Below are 15,691 nucleotides of genomic sequence, written 5' to 3' on the forward strand. Positions count from 1 at the left end.
CTTTGGTTCAGTCTGATGGGGTAAATCAGCTCCACTCCTTTGCTCTTCCTCATCCATAGTACTGAACCCAAAATCCCCCAGGCAGCATGAGGACCCTCAGGAGTGGTTGTGTTCCCCTCCATGCAGGGTCCCACTGCCCCTGGGCTCAACCAGAAAGCTCTGGGTTTGCCCAAATAGAAACTTGGAATCTCAAACCTTCCCTCTTCCATTAATGCTCTATTTAAATCTGTCTGGATTACAGATTACACATCCCCCCTCCCCACACAGCCCTCCCCCTCTTCTTGCTAAGTAGATATTAAATATAAATATACAATAGATATTAAATATACAATAGTCTAGGGAGAATGCTTTGGGAAAAGAGGACTGGGATATTTAAATCTTCCCCCTGCCTTTACTCCCCCTCCACACTACAAGAGCTTCTTTCCAGTTTGCTGCCACGGATCCCCCCAGCACCTCATCCTTCCACCCCACTCACTGCCCCAGCTGCTGCTTCCCAATGCCAGGAATTCCCTTCCTGGGATTCTGCAGGCACCTTTTCCAGCAGGTAGCAGCAATGCCCATAAGGGCAGGTGATGGCTGCAAGTGTGCTGAAAGAAAAGCTGCCAGATGAACACTGGCTCAGCTCCCTGAACCCCTGGTGAAACCAAGCCAGTCGGAAAAATCCCTGCCTGCTGGCATGCTAATAGTTTTAATGAGCTTTAATTGGCTTCCCAACACTCCCTGTGTCACTCACTCACCCTGTGCCAGTCCTCGGGGCTGTCAGCCCCCCCTGGGCTGCATCTGCACCCCCAGAGCAGACACAGCTTCCCAAGGGCTCCTCTGGTGACACCTTTGTGCCCTGAATATATTTATTCTGGTGGGAAATCCCAGCACCACAGCTCCCAGCTAAAGGAAAACACCCTTAGGGTGGGGGAGAGAATCCAGGAGCCTCTTAGAAAGAGCAGGAGGGGAAGGATGAGCTGGTGATGGTGAAACCAGTGAGTCCCACCCCAGCCAGCACAGCTCTGCAGCTCCTGATCCCAGAATCCGTGGATATCCTGCAGCAAACAAGTTGTGGAGTAACAGGACACAGGGCTGAGCTCTGCTGCTGCAGCTGCTCACCTTTCCCAAAACCAGTTTCTCCCGTTTTGCACTGGAATTAAATGAGCACAGCTCTCTGCTCAGCCAGCCCATGGCTTGGAGTCCTCCTACGAGCCACTTGAAGCAGCAGGATGACACCCATGGCCCTCAGGAGGGTCCCCAGTAACCATCATTTTCCTCCATGGCCTCTGAAGGACCTTGTCCTCACTTCCCCTCCCCTTCCTCCCCAGCTCAAGCTCCCACAACAACCCAGATCAGAACATCACTGCCTGAGCCATGCTGCTTCCTGGTAGTGAGATGAGAGGCAATCTTACCAAGGACAAGACCTCTGCAGTGTTCCCAGTTCTCTTCAGTTCTTGCTGCACCCCACGTTTATGGTCAGCACCTCCTTCCCCTCTTCCTCCCCAAATTTTCCACCCAGTCACCCCAACCCTCCCAGCTCATCCCTCCTGGAGGGCAGGCAGCATAACCTGATGGAAAAGGGGTTGCAGTTAAGACCCTCAAGGCTGTGAGGCCTTGCCTGGGTCCCTGGGAACATCTCTGGTTTCCTGTTTATTGTTGGGTGTGCTCATCAAGCAAGACAGCAAAGAGCCTCCTCACCATCCATCTCCAGCTCCATTGGTTGGTAATAAGATGTATTGGGCCCTTACAGCAAAACACCACTCCAGACACAGCTCCCATTTGTTATCATCTGCCTGACTGGGACAGCTGGTTGTGGCACTGCTGTAAACACCATTTGGAGCAGAGACAGCAAATTTTAAGTGCTAATAAATGGGAGTGCAGGCTGCTGAGCACCCAGGGGGTTGCCAGCTGGTCACCAACCCCCCCCCCCCCCCTGCAAACACTGCACAGGGAGAGGGGCTCTGCCTGCTGAGCTGCCCCAGCTCTGCCCCACACAGCCCCCCATCCCTCTTAACCCTGCTGGGAGCTGCCACAGCACAGAGAAACCCCCCAGAGAGCTGAGAGATGGGCAGGGAGGGGTCAGAATTTTGGGGGGGATCTGGCATTAAGATGTCATTTGGGGGGGCTCTGGCAGGTGGGGGTCATTATTTGGGGGGGGCCTGGTGGGAAAAGGATCATTTTGGGGGGGTTTGACAGGAGGGGGATCACCATTTTGGGGGGGTATGGTACCCAGATGTCATCTGTGGGCACAGCAGCTTTCTGGGCTCAGCAGGACTGGGGGCAGAGCAGCAGAACTGGAGGCAGAACCTCACCTGGGTAAGGTGGGAGCTGGATCTGCCTTTCTGTACTTAACTTTATGAGAAATGACCTCAGCACAGCAGACAGAGAGAGCACTGCTGGGTTTCTCTGGGAGCACAGGATGAGAACCTGCAGAGGACAGAACTAATGCTGAGTTGGGTGTCTCTGACCTGGTGCCCAGGGCTGCTCTTGTCTCAGGTTTATCAGCAGCTGCACAGACTGCTCAGCCCTAAAAACCCAAAAGCAGCAAAGGCCCAAACTGACCTCCTGGCAGCAGCTGGGAGATGATAACTGCATGCTGGGGGGACACACAGAGATGATCTGTCACCACAGCAGATGTCTGAGTGTGTGCTGGGGCAGCTCAGAGCATCTCCCCAGAGGGCAGAGCAAGCCAGACCCCAAGGAGACAGCAGCTTTCCTGTATTCCCAGCAGGAGCCCTGGGAAACAGCAAGGGCAGAGCCTCTGCAGAGCAGCCTGAGATGATGCATGAGGGCCTCCTGGCAGCATCTATCAGTGGATTTCACTGAGGTCACAGCCTTACACATTAGACACAGATGTCACTTCCATTTTTACATCAGGAAAAAATAAAGCTTAAAGACACAGAGACAAAGCACTGGCAAGATTTCATGATTTATCATCACTGTCACTCCAGGCATTTGTAGCAGCCTGGGTTTACCCTTCAGCTCCCTGACAGCAGCTCCTTTGAGAGATCCAGGAATACCAGGGGCAGGGGACAGCTCTGCTGCTCAGGCACCATCAAAGTCCTGCTCAACAGCACTTGCTGAAAAAAATAAAAGCTGGTCCAGTTTTCACAGAACTCAGTCAGCCCCCCAGCCTGTTTCAGCTGTCACTGCACCAGGGAACAAAACTGAGCCCAAAGATAGAGCAGGGAAAGGCAGGAAAGGTGAGCAAAGCATCACCTCCCCACTGCCTCCCCTGAGCAGCCTTCCAGTTTGAGAAGGAACCTCCCCTGATGGAAACTTTCCCCTCTCCAAGCAAACAGCTGGAAAGAAAACCCCACAGAGAGCAGATCCAGACCCTTCAGCACTCTCGGGCTCCATCTCATCCAGGAAACAAACACGAGTCCAGGTGACACTCAGGAGAGGAGCTGCCACTGCTCACCCTCCAGTGACAAAACTTTGTTGTCCATCAAACACAAACTCCTTGAAGCAAAACAGGGCAGGCAGCAGCAAACTCCTCATCCACTTGGATGCCACCAAGGGACAGCTTGGGGCTCTCCTCACCCCCAGAGCTGTTCTGACAGGCACTGCTCAGGCTGAGCCCCAAGCTTTGAGGCTCAGAGAGCCATTTCTGGGCAATCAGTTTATGCACTGCCTGCCTGATCCACTCACCTGATCCTTTTCCCAAGTCTGCAAAAAGGTCAGGGAAAGCCCAGCCCACCACAGGCTGGGAAAGGCTCCCAGGAGCTGGCAGGAACCAGCCAAAGGTTTAGGGAATAAGTTCCAGAAAGAAAACTGAAGTGCCTGTGGTCTGTGTCCAACACAGCCCTGGGGAGCTCAGGAGGACAGATCCACCAGGCAGGAAGGATTAAAAGTCCTTGAGCAGACATGAACCCTCCCCTTGCAGGCACTTTGCACTTCTCACTCAGCACCAAGATTAATGTCATTAAGATTTAAGGAGAAGGAAGGAAAAAAAAAAAAAAAAAGCAACTCCACAACACTATTTTAAAAGGTCATCCCGAGTTCTCTCTCCTCCAGGCTGTAAAGAGTCCCATGCCCTCTGTGTCTGCACTTTCTGGGTTCAGACTGGGAAATAACCTCCCCCCATTCCCTCACCCCAGCCAACACTCCTCACCTGCACTGCTCCAGGAAGGCTGCAGAGCTCCGTGGTGCTGGGGAATGAGACATCAGTGCCTACACCTGTGGTTAAATGGCAGAACATCAGATAAATAACAGGGAGCATCAGCCAACACCCCCCAGGCAGTCAGGAGGCAGCAAGAGCTGCTTCCCCCCCTGCCAAACCCAGCTGAGCAGCAATGGTCCCAGTGCCACGTTTCAGCTTTACCCTTCAGGGCCTGAATGTCCCTGGGGAATCTCCAAATGCCACATCTTCCAGTGGAAGGGACATGACCCAGGCTGTGGGTCAGCACCTCATCCCTTCCTCTCAGCCTTAGCCCCTCTTGGCTGGTCCAGAGCTCCCCATCCCTCCCCCCTGCCCTTATTCCTGTAGTTCCATAGCTGCCTGTTCCAGAAGGAGAACCTTTCATGTTTAAGATGGGAGGACATTCCTCCTGTCTGCCTAAATCACAATCCATTTGTAATTTAATTCACCCTCCTCCACTTCCCATCACCACTGGTTGTTTATGGTGCTGTTTACCAGCTGCTGCCTTTCAGCCCAGCCATGGCTGCACTTCCCTGACAGATTAATTCCTCCCCTCGAGACTGACACAGGCTTTCTGCTTCGAAGCCAAGTTTGAAACCTGTATCTCTGGCAACCATTCCCACCCCAGCACAGAGCACTTCAGGACATGCTCCTGCTGAGGCTCCTCCAGTGCTTTTCTCCCTGCCAAAGTGCTCAGCAAGGTGCTCCCTGGCCCTCCCAGCTCCTTGTTCCGTGCAGAAGTAGGAAACAAGATTTCCTGCTGAGCTCCTGGGGCAAGAGACTTGCTCGAACTCGAGAAAATAGAAACAGAAAAGAAATCGGCACTCAGAGAAACACAACCCACAAACTCTCCAAATTCTGGGCTGGTTTCAGCTCCTGGGCTGGCTTAGAGTGAAGGGAAGCCTGGTACCCAGCCCCTCCAGCTCCTGCTCATCCCCCGGCTCTGGGGGGTGCACGGCAGCTGAATAAACAGCCTGGAAAAACCAAAAAATCAAAAAAGAGCATCCCAGAGGCATCCCAGAGGCCCAGCCCCGCAGCGGGGCTGGCAGAGCTCTGGAGGAGTCCCTAAGAGGGGTGACAAATAAATGGCCAGGGGAGGGAGGAGAGGGAGAGGGGAGCGAGTTCCTCCTCCTCTCCTGAGCTCTGTGTGAAACGGAGACTGAGAAGCGGGGCTGCACGGAACCGAACCTTGGGCCAGGGCACTACAGGGCACCGTGTGCGGGTGAGGGGCAGCCAGGATAGGGCAGGAAAACACCAAGGAGCAAAAAAAACGTGAGAAAAAACAACCCAGAAGGCGCAGTTTTTGCATCAGGGACGAACCCCAGCATCACCCGCCCCGGTACCGCCTCCCAGCCCGGTACCTGCTCACATCTTGCTACCACCTCACATCTCGGTACCGCCTCCCAGCCCGGTACCGCCTCGCATCCCGGTACCGCCTCCCAGCCCGGTACCGCCTCGCATCCCGGTACAACCTCCCAGCCCGGTACCGCCTCCCAGCCCGGCTGCTGGGGCACAGGACACAGAACAAAACCCTGACCTGAAGCTCATGCCGGGCACTGTGTGGTGTGAGAAGCTGCAGTGCTGAATCCCCTTCTGACTGGGTCAGCACCGAGGCGGAACCTCCATACACTGCAAGCAGCTTCATATGGAGGGGAGGAGTAAAAGGTCCCCAGAAAACTCAGCTAAAGCTCCCACTTGAGCCTTGCAGAGAGGTGTAACACCCTGGGCTGGCTTTTCTGGACTGTCAGCTCTTCCGAAGGTGCTAAGTTGGCTTCAAGAGGGCTGAATTCAGCAGGAGGAACAACCCTGTGCAGGGGGGGAGCATCCCCACTGCTTTCCTGACACACACCCCACAAAAACCTCGGTGCCAGCCCCCGGCCCTGTAGCAGCGACCCCGAGGAGAGAAAGATCCAAAGGTGCGAATCTCAAAAGTTTTTATTTACAACAGTCTCCAAAAATCAAGGAACACTGAAAATAGTGAGGGTAGGAGACGACTTACAAAAAGTAACACCAGACATGACACCAGGAATTGTGCTACGTCACTCTGAGAACCGACGCTCCGAGGTCTGCACCCCACGTGTGCCCTCCCTCCCTGGGGTGTTCCCCGCGGCCTTTCCAACCATCCTCCTTCCCATTTCTTCTCTTCCCACCCTCCTTGCAAACCTTTCAGCTCATCTCCTCCTTGCTCTGCCTCTTGGTCCTGGCCATCACCCTCCCATCTCCTCCAGCAGCTGCCCAAAGGAGAAGCAGAGAGACAAACAGCCCGACCTCGGTGTCCTCCTGTGGAGAGAGGTCTTGAAAGACCCAGCTCTGGGCTCCTGGTTAGCAGAGGCCTGAAAAAGCATCACCCATGAACTATGGGTTGCCTGCTGCCTGGGGTGAGGAGTGATTGCAGGAGAAAGAGCCAAGAGACTTGGTGGGCAGCATGGGAGGATTTATCCCTGCCACAGGGTTCAATAAAAAGCCTTTTATGACCTCCCAGGAAGGCAGGCTGCTCTGGTAAGAAAATCCAGTGCAAGATAAGCTAAAAGAATTTGAAGCCATGGCATAAAGCAACATCCAGGTTTGCTCCAGTGAAGGCATTTCTCATGTACATGTCTTTTAATTGCAGCAAGCTTATGTTGAAATGGAAAAATCAGAGCATTCTCTTTCAAGTAAGGCTGCTCTGCCGTGTTCTGCTATTTAAAAAGATCAAAACTGATATCTTTGTATGAAGTTTAACTCCCCAACCTCCTCTGCCTGAGAAATTCTCCCTGAAACAATCTCCATCCACATTTAGTCCAGGCTCTGTGAGCCACCTTGGGCTCAGGCAGCTACCAGGGAGAAGGCTGAACCTTGCTCAGCAAGATGACAGGACCCAAGAGATGGTCTGGGAAGCAGAGGAGTCATCAGAGAAAGGAGAGAGGCAGAGATGTGGGAGGAATTAATTTAGGGTGAGCATCTGCTCCCAGAACAGTGCCAGACAGGTGAGGCTTTGCTTTTTATTGCTACAAGCATCTGCCTTGGAGCACGGGTTCCCAGCAGGGCTGGCAGCCCCACCTTCACATTTGCTCAGATAAAGCCATCCATTTTCTTACCTCTATAATTTTATGAATATTTTCCAATGCCAAGGAGGATGCTGCCTCCATAGAGATGATTTATTATCTCCACAGCTGCTTGGGGAGATCAGAGTGCTGCAAGCATCTGGGGGAAGGCTGGGCCTCACCTCTAAGCCTCTTTCACTCCACAGCAGATGGAAAAAAGCCTGGCCACTCTGACCCCAGAGCTGTGCAGAGTGACACAGGGACAGGAAAAATGCCTAATTAGATCTTAGGACAAGTGTCATGACTATGTTTAATCAAGTTTTCTGCTCACCACCATCCAGTGAGTCTTTGCAGTGAGAAGCATCACCTAAGATCACTTCCCAGCTTTTCTGCCATCCTCCTGCAATCTGGAATAAATTCCCTTGCCTCAGTTTCCCTGCTGGAGGGGCACAGTCTCCTCAAAATGCCTTTGGGAATCATCTGCTCTAGCTCTACACTCCTGCAAGTGCCAGCCAGCCCTTCTGCACCATGTGAGCCTTGGCTGGCCAGGAAAGAGGGAGTAGGACAGCCTGTTCTTTTCCTGTCTGCTCCAGAAAACAGGACAGATCCTCTCAGGTGCTAAAAACTCTTTTTTTTTTTCTCCTGCAGATCAGACACTGCCAGATCAGACCCAAGAGACATAAAAGATTTTCTGCTACTTTGAAATCAATCTTTGTTTTCTAAGAGTGGGTGAATGAATGGTCCCAGCATGGTGTGTCCAGAATACCCCTGGCAGAGGGACACTTCCCAAGCCTTGATAGAGTGAGCACAGACATAGGAGACCAGGGGCTTAAATGAGCTTTAAACTTCACAGGATTCAAAGCTCACATAGGCCTTGTCTTAAAGACCTTTCAAGGTTTCTTCCTGCTCATAGAAGGAGCAACTTCCTTTAAGGGTGCACTCAGCACCTTATTCTCTTGTCTGATGAGCTGGATATATCCCCACCAACTCTAATCACCCCAAGGACTCTGAACTATTAGTTAAATTCAGGTGAAGCTGCCAAGCAGAGAATCCTTGGGAGCAGCACAGGGACTGCCCTGCATCCCCCCCACAGCCCCATGGGTCTCAAGGGGCTGGGTATCCTCAGCACATCAGCACCCTGCCCTCTCTTTGCCACTTTGGAGTGCTCAGGGCACCACCAGTGGTTCAATTTGTACAACAGCCACAGGGCAAAGCATGATCTTACAGGTCAGTGTTGGGGCTGAACTGTGCATGGCCACCACCAAAGCAGCACAGCTTCAGGAGAAGTCAAAAATCCTTTCCAGAACCATTTATTCACGGGCACAGGGTTCATTATAAAGGTGCCAAAGAACATTTAACACTGCAGAGAGGGGGAACTCAGCTGCACCACGGATGGAAAGGAAGAAACCAGGTTTGTTCTGCTCCTGCTCTCTTCACCCTCACTGCCTGCAGCAGAATTGCTCTGCATTTGCCCTGCTGCCAACAAGACTCCTGTCCAGGCATTCCTCCCTCCAGCTGACCCCTTGGGGAACCTGCTTTAGGAACAAGCATTTGCTCCAGTTTCCCAGGGCTGACACGATGTGCAGGTGTAAGACTGGCAGGGATCAGAGCAGGGATACACTGAGCCAAGCAGAAGCACAGTCCCCAGGAGCTGGCTGGCAGTGGGGATGGGCTTCTTGGAATTTCCATCTGAAAAAGGGGGTCAATCCAGATAGAGAACACAGAGCCACCAGGGACACAGGATCTTGCAAACAAATGGGGTCAGGCTGCTTTCTGGTCACCCTTCCCTCTTGGCATCCCTGCAGGCAACGTTTAATGCATCTCCCAGTGGGCCCCAGCCCTGCCCTTCTGCTGAGCACCAGCTGTACTGCCTATCAATACACATACTTAGCTATTTCCATTTTTAAAGTATGATAGAATCAGTGATGCTTCAAATGTACTTGTTAATGGCACTGGTTTGGGATTTCATTTGACTTTAATACAAACCATCTGCTCTGAGCAAGCAGCAGCCCCAGGCTGAAGCTCTGCTGCACTTTTGTCCCACCCTGGAGGTGTCTCTGAGCTCCCACAGAGGATGCACCACTGTTTATTCATGCATGCCACCAGGCATGGGCTCTGCCTGGCCCCGGTACTTTGCTTCTCCTCAGGCTAAAAGCCATCTGCCATGACCAAGAGGCTCTGCAGGGACTTCAAGACTCTGTTTTTTCTCCACCATGAAGAGCAGAGGCAGTGAGGGTGAGGTCACCCACTGAGCAGGAGGTAGCACTGGGCTTGGGTTCTGCCTTGGCCTCAGGGCTGCCAGGAGGGAGAGAGAGGAGGGCAGGATGCTGAGGGCACTGACTGCACCCCTGGCCCAGAGACCCAAGAGATCCCAGTGAAAGCTGCACTGTCCCTTCCAAGAGAAGGGGAGAGCCCTGTGACCTGATGGACCCTGCAAACAATGAAGGGCACTGCAGGTGGTGCCACCCAACATCTCCAGTTTGGATCTCAGAATGACACCCCTAAGAACTTCTCTGCAGCTTGGCTGGCTTGGGCACAGGGGTCCAGACAATGCTACTTCCCAGGCCTGTCCAACAGCTCCCTGCTGTTTTTCCAAGGCTCAGGGAGTGAGGCACAGGCTTGGCATGGGGACAGGACCTCACCTCAAGGGGAGGGACAAAGGGAAAAGTTTTGAAAGGGATCAGGTGGCCATCCCAGCTTTTCCCCCTCTAGCTTTGCGGTTCCAGAAAGCTTTGTTCATTAAAAAAAATAATAAAATAAAAAAAAGAAAAAGAAAGAGAAGAAAAAAAAAAAATAAAAGAAGTAGAAAGAAAATTGAGAGAAGGAGACCTTCTCCTCCCCTCCTACTCACAGGCTGAGGTATTCCCTGGGCAGCCCTCACTGTCCGTCATCCATCCATCACTACTGAAATAAATACCAGTTTAGAGCAAAACTCATTAGAAAATAAAGTGCATCTGGGGTTGAAAAACTTCTGGAAAAAGGGGGCTTTTTTTCCTCTTTTTTTTTCTTACAAAAAATATCCTTTAAAAAAAAAAAGAAAAGAAAAAAAAAGAAAAAAAGAAAGGGAGCAAGAGGACAGAGCATTTGGCTCTGGGGCACGAGGGGGGTTTACAGGGCTGTCCCGTTAGGCAGAGGGATCTTAAATCCACTTTTGATGAGGGTGAGGCAGATGCAGAGAGCCAGCAGGCCAGCCAGCAGCACTCCCACCACAGCCTTGAGGCAGGACGTGGTGCTGCGGGTGAAGGTGCCAGGGGCCATGATGCTCAGCAGGGCTGTGCTCACAGTTAAGGTGTAGAGGATGGAGATTCCCGTGTTGAGGGCCACGATCTTCCCAAACTTGGCAAAAGGGGCAATGATGCAGAAGAAGAGGGGCACAGTGGCAATCACTGTGGTGACAGCACTGGAGACAATGGCCACCCCCACGTGGCGCACGGCTTCCAGCGTCCTCCACTGGCGACAGGCTGTGGGGTCCTGGAGAAAAGGGACAGCAAGGAGGGGTGAGGAGCAGGGAGGAGAAGGAAATGGGGTGTCCTGCTTTGGGACAGGATAGAGGGGATTTTCTGTCCTGTCCTTTTGCAGCCAGTGTCTATAGGGTGTTTGTAGCACAGATTTAAGCCACCAGGACTGAGCTGAGAGCAGCAGTGCCTCTTCTCTCCCCATTCTTCTCCTCCCTCCCAGCACAGCCCCAAAGGAGCAGGACTGAAGCCCAACACTGGAGCAGCTCAAGAAGAGCTGAGTATATTTGTATATACTTAGTAATTTTTCCTATTTATCATTACTGTTTCATTAAAGCTGGGTAGTTCAGTTTCCAACCCATCAGTCTCTCTCCCTTATTCTCTCTCCTTCCTTTTTCAGGGAGGAGAGGGGCATTAATAGAGATCATCTCTTATTCAGTTTAATTGCCAGCCCTGTGTTAAACCCTGACAGTAAGATTTTAGTCTTTTAAGAGGATGGGTTGGCTCATGGGGTCCTGGCCCAGGACTGAGCTGCTGTGTGAGCACAGCCCAGGCAGTTCCTGCAGCCTGAGCCAGCAGCCATCAGGTTACAACACAGAGGTTACAGAGCAAGTGTTCTTGTACCTTTCCAGCACCAATCTGTCTGCTGAGGCATGAAAGGGCCTTACTTTGGACACAGCAGTGGCCAGAAAGAAAGGGACAACCACGTGGGGTGGACTCCCAGTGGGTTTATTGTCCTGAGGCACAGAAGCTGACAGCAGTCTCTGGCTGGACAAGTGCCCAGGCACGCTGTGAGGCTGGCAAGGTGCATCCTCCCTTGGCCATCATGCCCGAGGTCCTGCACCACAGCTGCATGGCATGGAGGACAGGGGAGGGGATGCAAGGCTGCAGAAGGAAGGAGCTCACCTCTGCCTGGTGCAGGGGCAGGTTTTCCCCTGCCAGCAGGTAGCCCTCCACCAAGTGCACGCAGTAATCGACAGAGGAGCCAACGAGGATGGAGAGGGAAATGGCTTCCACAGCCCCCATTTCCCAGCCAGACCAGTACATGATGGTCACCACCAAGCAGACCACCCCTGTGTGAAGAAGGTCACATTAGAGGAATTTAAAGGACAGCTGACAGAATTCCATCACTGGGATATCTGGGATCACACCCCTGTGGGTCTGAATCTTGTCACACCCTCTCCTCCTGCCCATGGAGCCAAACACTTCCCTCACCTCCCACTGCCCCCAGGGCCCAGGACCTGCTGGGTACAGAGAAGCACTTGGATAAATATTGGCAAACTGGCAGACTGGTGCCCATCTAGACTTGTGAAATGAACCCAAGCCCAGGCAGCTGTGTCTGTGTGCACACATGCACTGCAGAGAAGAGGGCCCTTTGTTCTGCTTGCTGAGAGTTACAGGCTGAGAGAAACTGAGGTTTTTCTCAAAGACAAAGAGTGATGTTTGTTTGTGAGTCATGTGTGGGAGAGTAAGTGGTTTTAAAATGATAGATTTCATTTTTAAACTGAGAAGTTTAGCAACACACTTAGCCCACAATCCCGTCAAAGCACCGACCAGGCAGAGGGAACTATTTACAGATCTCCTTCAAATACCAACAAAACCATTAAAATATTCAGCTTTTAAAATCTCCCACTGCTTGGAAACAGCAGCCATGGCACAGATCCTTGGGAAGTAGTGCAATTGTTATTCAGAGCATGTGGGACTTAATCACATTATTATACATAACAGGCAGGGATGGCATTTGTGTAGCTAAAACCCTTATTTAAACAAATAGAAGGGATTGTGTAGATAAAACACACTGGGAATTAGACACACAAATCTACTTTCCCAATGAGGTTCCTGTGCATTTGTTGAGACTTCCTCCCATTCACCTGGGTGTATCAGGGCTGGCTCCTGGAAAGCCAGAAGGGTTTACACAGAGTAGGAGCAATTCAGTTCAAATCACCAGAGACTCAGCAGTGCCACAGCCCACTGATTTCAGACAAAAGGGAAGCCTGACACATTGGAATTGAGATTTTTTACCTAAGATGCTGAGCAGCACAGGTAGCAGGAGGAGGATGTGAGTGGTAAACACTGCCACTGCAGCCACACAGATAACCAGAGAGAGGACGAGACCGTACAGGGCACTCTGCACTCCTGGAAGAGAAAAACATCTCATTTAACTACTGAAAAGTGACAGCTGGGATGAGCAAGGCACTGCATCCCTGCTGGCAGGAAAACAGGCAGGCACTCACATTGGGAGAGATGGGAAAGTGGGGTGTGGGCAATCAACTTCTTGCCTCCCTTCTATTGCCCTGGAATCTGCCAAGGAATCTGACAGAATCTGGGCAGAAGGAGTTCCCACAGAAATGGTGAGGGACTGAAGACACAACACAGGCACACCAGCTGGAACAGTGAGCTGGGAAGGTGTGTAGGAGGGCACGGGCTCCTCAGAGAGAGAAACATGGCAGTCACTTGCCTATGATCTCCATGAAGATCTGCTTCCAGTGCTCACAGGTCTGGAAGCCGTGCCGGAGAGCAGAACCCTCTGGGAAGAGCTGGAGCTGCTGCTGTAGGAATGTTTCCCATTTCAGGTAGTCAGCATAAGTCTGGAAGGAAGATTTCCCTTTGTAGGTTGTCTGTAGGAAGATGAACACGTTATTTGTGTGCCCTGCTCTTTGGGACAGGGTGTGCATGGCAAGGAAAGACTGGTGTACCAGTGGCACGTAGGCACGGCTGCCACCAGCTCTTTGCCTGAGCTCTCGTGGTAAGAGTGAACTGTGGCACAAGCAGCCACACTCGTGTGCTCACCGATTCAAACGCCATGGAGATCCACTGCACCTTCCCATCCTTCACCCCCACTGCCCCATGAGAGAGCTGGCCAGGCAGCAGGTTTGGCTCAGGGATGTTCTTACACTCAGGGTGCAACATCTGCAGAAAGGAGGAGATGCTGTATCCTGGAAAGAATGAAAGAGCAAAGGATGGAGGACAAGGAAAGGAAACAACACATCAGAGCAAGAGGCTGGGGGTAGGGGGAGGAAAAAAACCCCAAACCCTACAAAAGAGCTACAGGCCCAATTTGTCAGCTGTGATATGCTGGTTTTTCAGGAAGCATTAAGCAGATATTTACTTGTCCAAAAGACTGTAAGACCAGCAACACCCATTACTGGAAAGAACAGATGCAATTCTGTTCTTATCATCACAGGATTAAATCCTGAAGAACGTGCCCAGTATCTTGGGAGTTAGAGGGACCATTTTTCTTTCTGATCTCCCAGAAAGCACAGCCAGGGGCATGTTCTAGAAGGGCAAAACTGTCTTGGAAAGAAAAGGATACAGCAAGAAGCAGCCATCCTTTCTTACTTGCTGTTGAACAAACAACTCAAATCAACACTGCTGCCAAGCAGAGCTGCAGAGCAGGAGTCTGTCTCACTTGCTATGTGTTCCTCATCCCCAAAACAGGTGGCACAGCACACAGAAGCACGGGCTGGATGATCCATTGGGCTGTGACTCAGGTGCAAACAGGCAGATCAGGAATGCTGACTGCCAAGGAACACCTCCCTGCACTGCCTGCCTTCACACTGACTGGCAGCTCCCTGGCTTTTCCCTGCCTCAGCACGCCAGGATCTGGAGGTTTAAAAGCCCTCAGCAGCCAGACACTCCTCAGACAGGAGGCTGAGAAGCAGTCTCCACCCAGGGACCCAAGGATCTCCCCAAGGACTCTGTGGCTGGCATCAGTCCTACCTACCAGAGGGCAGGCACTGAGCCCCTCCTGGCTTCACCAGCTCGGTGTTGCTGGCAATGGCTTTGCAGAGGTGGCACAGGTTGCCAATCTCTTTGAAGAGGTCAAAGCTGTCATCATAGATAACGCTGCCCTTTCACAAGGAGACACAACAATAAGAGCACCACACGTGAGGCATCCACACAGCAACTGGCAAAAGAAGGCAGAAGCTGAGTTCTCTCCTTGGCTACCCAGCCTGGGACTTGCTTACACAAACTACAGGTTATATATAGGGTGGGAAAAACCCACCAGGTATCTCTGCCTCACCAGACAACCCAGGAGAAAATAAATAAATCAGGCAGGAAGACAGAAGCACTGATAAATCAGAGCCACCACGCCGTGCCCGAAGCCATCAGGGTCTGCCTAAGGAGCAGCTCAGCCCCCCAGCACAAAACTCCAGCTTTCTGCCCTCTCCACTGCCTGCATGTTTTCCCCCTCCAGAGGAAGCAGGCAAAGGCTGATCCTTCCTGATGCCCAAATCAGAAGGCAGGAAGAACAAAAGGCTGAAAAGCATCTGCCAAGTGACCCCGACTGAGCATAATTCTGCTGGGGAAAGGCTGTGAATATGTCAAGGTATCAGATCTGGGAGATAAGCTGTTCCTGGAAAAGTCACATTCTGTAACCTTTCCCCAGAGCAACCGATTTGTATTTTGTCATGTTAACATCTCACAACAAGATAAACAATTAGAGAAAAATATCAGTTCCCTGGATCTTGAATGTGTAATGAGGTTCTCATACTGAGCTCAAGATGCGTTCGCTTCTAAAATCCCCAGGAAAGCCAGATTTAGACTCAAAATTAGAAGGTTAGATACTGCACTCAGACAGGGGATTTCCCAAGAAGTCTGAAGCTATTTCAGTGAGGGCTTCCTGATCTCCATTATCAGTGAATTTGCTAACAGAGGGACGTACTTCTGGCTCATCACAATGCAACCAACTCTGCTATTCCATCCCTCTGGCCCACGCTGTGGGGATTAACCCAACACCACCTGGGGAGACCTCCCCCCACTCCTCAGCCCTGGGCAGGCCTGTCCAGCATGCAGAACCGTGTACCATGTCTCCAATGACGTGGTTGTCCGGGTGATGAGTGCGATTGACACCCCTGATCCCAAACACCACAAACACCATGGCTCCTGTGTCCACCAGGGGCCTCACCGCAGGCTTCCCGCAGCCCGTGTTCATGCAAGGGTTAAATCCAGAAGTGGCTGAGAGCTTTGCTTTTGGTGCTGCTGGCAGACAGAGAAGAAAGGTTGGTTACATCAGAAGGCAGCAAAAAGAAGTCCTGTTCTCTGGGCCAGACAGCCAGACATGGCTGAGGAAGTCCTCCTCAGCTTAC

At 51.9% G+C, this 15,691-nt stretch overlaps 1 protein-coding gene across 2 annotated transcripts in view; it reads right to left on the reverse strand.

Annotated features, from left to right (window-relative positions):
- Positions 1-6,040: 6,040 nt before the first annotated feature.
- Positions 6,041-15,691, reverse strand: part of DISP3 (dispatched RND transporter family member 3) — a 127,667-nt gene continuing 118,016 nt past the window's right edge. For both annotated transcript variants that reach the window (XM_071767188.1, XM_071767189.1), the window contains 7 exons: positions 15,409-15,584; positions 14,326-14,452; positions 13,392-13,537; positions 13,060-13,219; positions 12,624-12,737; positions 11,508-11,674; positions 6,041-10,617 (listed from right to left, as the gene is read on the reverse strand). In XM_071767188.1, the coding sequence (XP_071623289.1) occupies positions 10,255-10,617; positions 11,508-11,674; positions 12,624-12,737; positions 13,060-13,219; positions 13,392-13,537; positions 14,326-14,452; positions 15,409-15,584 (1,253 nt within the window). In that variant the 3' untranslated portion in view covers positions 6,041-10,254. The remainder of the gene's footprint in view (positions 10,618-11,507; positions 11,675-12,623; positions 12,738-13,059; positions 13,220-13,391; positions 13,538-14,325; positions 14,453-15,408; positions 15,585-15,691) is intronic.

Source organism: Heliangelus exortis, chromosome 23, assembly GCF_036169615.1.
Source record: "Heliangelus exortis chromosome 23, bHelExo1.hap1, whole genome shotgun sequence".
Classification (NCBI taxonomy): domain Eukaryota; kingdom Metazoa; phylum Chordata; class Aves; order Apodiformes; family Trochilidae; genus Heliangelus; species Heliangelus exortis.